Consider the following 7,116-nt stretch of genomic DNA (forward strand, 5'->3'; position numbering starts at 1 on the left):
GTCAGGAGCTGCCGTTGCCATGGCAATGTGAAAATCTGCCCAGAATTTGGCTTCTACATGGCTTCAAACAATTACAAATTATGAGAAAACCGTTACTTCTTTTCAAAAACTGAAAAGACCGTGCCAGACACTGAAGCCAGAAGTTTCTTACAGTCTCTATATTATTCAGATATTCCTTAAAATGAGTGAGTAAGCTCAGTGCGAAGACAGAGTGAGATTCTTTTGAAAAAAAAAGACATTAACATTAGGTGTCAATGAGAGTGAGACAGGTATTGCGGCCGGACTCGGCACCCCCGTTTAAATTTTGTGCAGACCCTGCCTGTCAAAGTTACATTTTATGAATCCCAACAACTTGTCTACATTTTCAGAAAGAATTATTTGTCTCCTTTTTACGGTTTGGCCGTGAGCTCGAGTTAAAAATAAAAATAAAGGTTATTTTTTACTGCTTCACGCACTCTAGCCAACTGACGCTTTCACTCTAACTTTGAAGAAAAAGTGATTTGCACTCCTCCTTTGAGTGCTCACAGTTTGAAAAGTTTACATGTTATGTAAAAACAGTTCATGTCTTTTTGAGAGAGCAGAAGTTTTCCTCCGTTTTATAGTTTGAATCACATTTCTACGTGCAGGTATGAGAGAGCTGGGTGACTCAGAAAAAAGGTGCAATTTTGTAGAAAAAAGGTGAAATTTTGTGGGTTTCTCAGCTATTCTAGCTGTAGAGGAGTGACTCGGAGCTGAGCACCCGTGGCACTAATAAATTTGTAATTTGCAAGAAAAAGTTATAATATAAAAGTAAAATCCTAATTTTGAAAAAGGTTAGTGTGGGGCGTTGTTTGGCGTAGTGGTTTAAGTAGGCGCTCCATGTTTAGAGGCTACAGTCCGCGCTGCAGTCGGCCCCAGTTTGAATCCCGCATCGAACAGCCCTTTACTGCATGTCATTCCCACTCTCTCTGCCTCCTTATTTCCTGTCTTTCTACTGTGTGCTATCAAATAAAGGTATAAAAAAAGCCCAAAAATACACAAAAAAAAAAAAAAAAGGTTAGTGCATTATGATCAGTGTACGCCACTAAAGGTTTGACTCCACCCCCCACATAAACATAAACTTCAGTGTTTTCAAAGGAATACATTGATTGATTACTGAAGTCATAATTTTTGTTTCTGTTTCTTCCTGTTATACAGTCCAGGTACTGGACCCAAGTCTAGCGGACCGGGTTCCTGAAATCACAGCTCTTCCATCTGTTGCAGAGATTGCAAGCCCATTCACCTCTTTCATGTTTAATCAAAACAAACTAGAATGGCAGACCTTTGGATCCTCTCCCCCCGACGGATCAGTTTCAATCTACAACAAATACGTTGGACGCATTGACTATGTTTGCAAATACGGGTGCGAGGCTGGCTTCTATAACCCCAACATGGGTCCTTACTGCCACTACCCCTATGCAGGGAAAGAGCACCGTGGCTCCCCATTTGAGATCCTGGTGAACAAAGACAACTTTGAGTTCATGGAATGGAAGGATGGCTCCTATGGTTCAGTGCCTGAGAACTCAGTCAAGACCTGCGCCGACAGTGACATATATGTCGGCAAGAACAAGTATGGTCTTGGGAAAGTGCATGTTAAGAACGAGGCCTTCTTCCTTCCCTGGCAAGGGTCTGAGTACTGGTACAAGTACTACCAGGTCCTGACCTTTAACAAAGAGATAACCAGTGAGGACATTTCTGATGTCAAGTACAAAACTGATGGGGTAAATATCATTAAATATCCTCCAGAGAGCATGCAAAAGTCAGCCATTACCAACCGTGCGTGCCAGCCAGTGACACAGACAACCACCCTCTCAAAGACAAACCAAGAGGAACAAAGGTGGGACACAAGCTTTTCACTAACACTGGGAGTCAAGACTAGCATCACTGCCGGAATACCTGAAATTAGCTCAGCAAGTATTGAGTTTAGTGCGGAGACGACCCTTCAGTTCACCAAGGGAACCACTTATACAGAGTCAACCACCTACACTGTTTCTGTTCAGCATGAAGTCCCACCAAACCACTCCTGCAGTGTCAGCATGGTGGCATATAAGTACAGCGCAGACATCCCTTTCACCGCACGCCTCAGCCGCACCTACAGCAATGGAGAGACCAGATGGACATCCATCTCTGGGACGTACAAAGGTGTCCAGGTTGGAGAAGTCCGAGCTGTTGTGGATCGTTGTGAACCATTACCTGATGCCCGGCCTTGTGAATAACTTCCATGTCTAATATAATACTGACATATTGTTGGAGACATGTAAAATTCATCATAATTTTCATGATTTTCCATGTTTTATGTACTGTAATATATAAGACAATAAAAGCAACTTGCATTTAACTATTCCTCCATTTTGCAAATACTTGTTTTCCAAAGCAACAAATGAATTTTATGAAAAAATTGCGTTTAATATTTTACTGTTACATAAGATAAGATATTCCTTTATTAGTCGCACACTGGGGAAATCTGCTGTGTCACATTTACAAAGATGAATAATAGATAATGAAATATTTATAATTTGATATTTACAAAAATTTACAAAATAGAAGCATTAAGAGGTGGTATAAATAGTAGGCCTATATAAAATGTGCTTACATGCAAAATAAGAGCCAAATCTCTGCTACATACTGTCATCACCTTAAATAAATTAAGGGTTCAGTTAAGGGTTAAGTCATAAGGGTTCATTAACCCATTTAGGAAATCAGAAAGATAAGGATCTTAACTTTTCTTGGACCAATAAAGAAACAAGCTGTCTGGTGTCCACAGTTGGCCACTAGATGTTTGTCATCCGAAATACAGTAAGATCTAACATAGAAGCAAAACCATCTATGACAGTAGCTACATGTAACTTACATTTCCACACCACTGCCCACATACTCTGTGTTGTTTTGGCCTGGGGCGGTTATCCTGGTTAGGTCTAGGTCACTTTCTTCCAATGAGGGAAAATCATAACGCTACAGCAAGAGACATTTCAGACAATGGTCTATTTTGTTTCAACATACTGACTTTATGGAAAGCCCAAATCATCAAGTTTGTCTTTATTTGTTTTTTTTAAACAAGCTTCATTTAAAAAAAAAAACTAAACAATATGAAGTTGACATTTTTCTTTCTTGAAATAGAGCAAAGTAAAATTTTGTTAAGTAATTAACCTGTTAAAGATAAGGCAAAGATAAGGCAGTAACAGAAGGAAAGAAAAGCTGTCCTTTCATTGGACCAATAAAAAAACCAACCCGTTTAGTAATGAGTTGGCAGCTTTTCAAAGGCCACATTTTGAAATAAAAAAAAAACCCTTGTTAATTAGGCCACCACTTCCCACTTCATGGAAGAATTTAAATGAATTCATTAATTTATATGATCAGTTGAATATCAGAAGCTGTGACTTCTCGATTCAACGGATCCCCGTCTCTACTTCAAAAGGAACACAACAGGACAACGACTGAGTTTTTAAAAAAGATAAGAGCAACACCAACAGCTTCATCTGGACAGAAAACACAGAACAAATTGATCATTCATTCAAATTTACTCTAAAGAGAGGGGCAATAAGTTGCAAGCTATTTTTTCAGCTATAACTCCTAAATTTCTGTGATTTTTGCAGATTTCAAAACACTGAAAAATTTAATTTCCACCTCAAGTCATTTGTTCAGAAGCTCTGAGAGGCATGTTCTTACATACATTTGTTGGTACATCTACTAACTAGATTAATTTCCTTTTCTAAAGCCTCATAACTAATCACTGAAGCTCAAACTCAAACATTACCTCATCTACTGCGATAAAGATGAACAGTAGCATTTGTGTTTTACAGGTCCCCATTTGGATTCATTTTTAAAACAAATCTGAAAACTTACTATGATGTAAAACGTCAACAAAAAGCCACAGCTACAAGGCACTAAGTCCTGGACAACAAACATGAAGTTCTGGAAATTTACTTGGAGCTCAGGCAAAAAAAAATATTGACAGACAACAGATCAAACTAGGTAATCAGTCCGTTAGGCAAACGAATCCGGGAAAGGGGCGGACAGCAAGAATGCAAAAACCAGTAAACAGTCCACACCAGACTCACAGAATCACCATCATGATGTGTGACCGAATGTTGCCTGTCAAAATATCTACCAGCTGCTCAGTTCACTTGACTTAAAAATGAACTTTCTTGTGTCTGTACCTCCTGTTTTAAGCGAAGTGGAAAGTACATCATCTTTGGCACTGATGCCATGTTCACAAACTTTTCAATGAACTTTTTAGAAAACATCTCCATGTGCTCTAAAAAGTGGAAACCAGACTAACACAACAGCGTTAATAATCTGACATTTGGGTTTAACAGGTCCCTGTTTTAATATCAATGTGAACGCTTACCATTAGTTAAGGTGTACGTGTGTGTGTGCGTGCGTGTGCGTGTGTTGTCCAGGTATTACTGTTGTGGGGACCTAAGTGTGTTTACACAGTCACATCATGGAGATTCGTTATGAGGACAGACTCATAACGAAGGACAAAATCCAAGGTGAAGACAAGGTAATGTTTAGGTTAGGATTAGGCAAGTAGTGTTTTGTTGAGGATAAGTCTACTGACCACTTCTTCGTGGCTGAGAATTAAAATCCTGTTATCGCAAGTCAGCAAATTTACATTTACAGCAGAGAGGCAGCAGCGGGCAGCAACAGGCAGGGAAAGGTTCATTTCTGTCCAGTCTTGAAGGAAAACCAAAAAAATAAAATAATAATTAAGTTATTATGCTGCTAACAAAGTAAACAACCACCAGAGAATGGTTTCACTGTCACTGGGATAAATTATGTTTCAGTCAAGTCCCACCTGATTAAGGGTCTCCAGCCATGCTAGCTGCTCTGTGAGGCACAGCTTTGGTTTGAGCTAAACGCTAACATCAGCCTGCTAACTGAGTCCTACCGTATATGTACTTGGTTGTATTTACATGCACTCAGAGGAACATTCACATCATCAGGAAACAGATGAAGACACTTACTTAAGGATGCTAATGGCAATCAGGCACACGTACACTCTTGTCGGGGAAGCGTACAGTTCTTGACCATCCTCGTGTAACCCTTTCACCACCGGCTTGTGATGTGAAGAACACTTTATGCAGAACTAAATAAATTATTAAACCCCTTTGAACTCCAAACTTAGTAAAATGGTGACATAGACATCTCATTGAGTAATATATATGTCTAAAGTAACGTCTAGGTAATAATTCTGGCTTTAATAACCCAGTGTGATGTTACTACAGAAATATGTGAGTTATCTTATCAGTTATTCAGCTTTTACTGTGAAAAAACAGACACATTTCCTCAGTTTGGATTTTGTGTTAACTGAATACAGGAATCGAACATATGACGTAGAAACCCAATATGAAAAACATAAAAGAAACAAAACAATTTTAGTTTGTTTAGAGTTTATTTTAACGTCAGGGAACTTTTTTTAGTTTAGTTAGTTCTTTAAGATAGCCTCGACGTGTACGTAACATCACAAGAAAACACCTGTAGTCACACACTGTCGTCCACAGTAGCTGCAACAGAGACAGTAGAGAAATTGAGACGGTTCATTACCGATTATTTCCTTTAGGAGACCAGCAGCAGGTCTGAGTGAATTCACTCCAATGGGAGAAGTGAACGAGATCACAGATTATTACAGATTCTTTCGCTCTATAGTCACCAAAATAAATATTCAATCAGTTTTTCTAAAGCCACAGATGTTCAGAATATACTGACATCAAAATGACATTTTTCAAATCAAACGGATTTGGAGAAAATTTACTTTATTCGAAACCTGCCTCCGTCTCAGTGACATACTCTCTCGAGATCTGGCAAGTGACGACATCATTTGCCAACTGATAACCAGATGTTTAGATGGACCAGAGTTATTTTGGGATTGGCTTACTTATATGTGAAACCATGTATGAAACTTTAAAACTTAAATAAAACTTGTTTCATTTCTTAACAATTGCTATCATTGTATGTTGTCATTATTTAAGTATTTACCCTATTAAACTGATATGACTTTGTATAGGGTTTATCAGATGTCATTAATAGATAAAAACGGCTGCAAAAAAAAGGCTTAAATTTGTACTGTATCAGTGTTGTATCGTCTATTGTTGTATTATTTTGGCAGGGACAAGTAATCCATCAGTTAGTGTTAAAATTGCCTGAGCTTTGTGCAACCATAGGCTGTAATAACAACAAAGACTTATCTCTCTTTTCTTTCCCAAAGGATGCAGAGAGGTAGGTCTAGATTTTAATATCAGCTACTGTCACATTTCATGCCAGTTGCCTTCGCTTGAGGGGAGGGGTTGGGGTACAACGCCCACTTGGGAGACCGGAACTAGATCCCATTTCATACCATTGGTGCTGCCTGTAATGAGGCATCTTATATATATATATATAGAGAATCTTTGGCAGAAAGGAGCAGCAGGAACCACATACCGGGAATCACATCGTGTCTGACAGCAGGCCGTCCTCGGCGTCGGGAAAAACACCCTCCACTCTCGTCCGCGCAGGTGAAGAAGGGCGGGTCGTCTCTCTTCCAAAATGGCGGCGGCTCGGTTAATCAAGCTAGCTAGCTCCCGCTCCCGCTCCACAGTGAATAAAAACAAAACAAAAACACACGTCCGTGGCCGCGAACAGTCCCAAAACTCACACACACACACAAAGGAGCGAGTTAACTAACAAACAGTCCGCAGTTCAACATTATAAAATCACGCGGTAAACATTAAATAGTCCGTGGCGTTTCTCACTTCCGCTCAACTCTGTTTTGTATCTCAAACTAACGTCTCTCTCGCGCGATCACCCAGCGGTCAACCGGAAATCGAACTCCTTCAAATTAACTCTCCAAATTAAAAAAATAAAATAAATTATTATTATTCTCAGTACTGAACAAGCCTAAGAAACATCTTATAAAAGATATATTAACTAAATTAAATCACTTTCTAAACAATTATAAATAATTATTATAGATGCACAAAAGAATATTCAATAAATTCAAATGCAAGTTAACATCAACCAACCAGAAATTGCATCTTACCAATAACTGGCAATAATACCTATTTTCCTTTTTAAGATAAAAACCAAAAGAAATACAAAATATCTGATGATGTAAATCAG

The 7,116-nt window shown here is 38.8% G+C and overlaps 2 protein-coding genes and 2 long non-coding RNA genes across 5 annotated transcripts in view; 3 read left to right on the top strand and 1 right to left on the bottom strand.

Annotated features, from left to right (window-relative positions):
• Nucleotides 1-3,919, bottom strand: part of LOC147817456 (uncharacterized) — a 32,430-nt gene extending 28,511 nt beyond the window's left edge. The window contains exon 1 of the long non-coding RNA XR_015436352.1: nt 3,862-3,919. This is a non-coding gene — a long non-coding RNA (uncharacterized LOC147817456). The remainder of the gene's footprint in view (nt 1-3,861) is intronic.
• Nucleotides 1-7,116, top strand: part of LOC111645715 (uncharacterized) — a 69,432-nt gene that overhangs the window by 27,650 nt on the left and 34,666 nt on the right. The gene's annotated exons all lie outside the window — the stretch shown is intronic.
• On the top strand, nt 1,215-2,356 carry LOC111645714 (natterin-3-like). Its single transcript, XM_023395018.2, has one exon. It carries the CDS (start codon nt 1,269-1,271, stop codon nt 2,232-2,234), a length of 966 nt encoding a protein of 321 aa, XP_023250786.1. The 5' UTR covers nt 1,215-1,268; the 3' UTR covers nt 2,235-2,356.
• Nucleotides 4,422-7,116, top strand: part of LOC147817458 (uncharacterized) — an 8,679-nt gene continuing 5,984 nt past the window's right edge. Inside the window, exon 1 of the long non-coding RNA XR_015436353.1 lies at nt 4,422-4,522. This is a non-coding gene — a long non-coding RNA (uncharacterized LOC147817458). The remainder of the gene's footprint in view (nt 4,523-7,116) is intronic.

The sequence above is a fragment of the Seriola lalandi genome, unplaced genomic scaffold (assembly GCF_002814215.2).
Source record: "Seriola lalandi dorsalis isolate HSWRI2012SDOR001 ecotype SW California unplaced genomic scaffold, Sedor1 jcf7180002054955, whole genome shotgun sequence".
In the NCBI taxonomy this organism is placed as follows: domain Eukaryota; kingdom Metazoa; phylum Chordata; class Actinopteri; order Carangiformes; family Carangidae; genus Seriola; species Seriola lalandi.

What these genes read in the sequence shown, in the direction of transcription:
- LOC111645714 (XM_023395018.2), top strand. Translation starts at nt 1,269, where the DNA reads ATGTTTAATCAAAACAAACTAGAATGGCAGACCTTTGGATCCTCTCCC.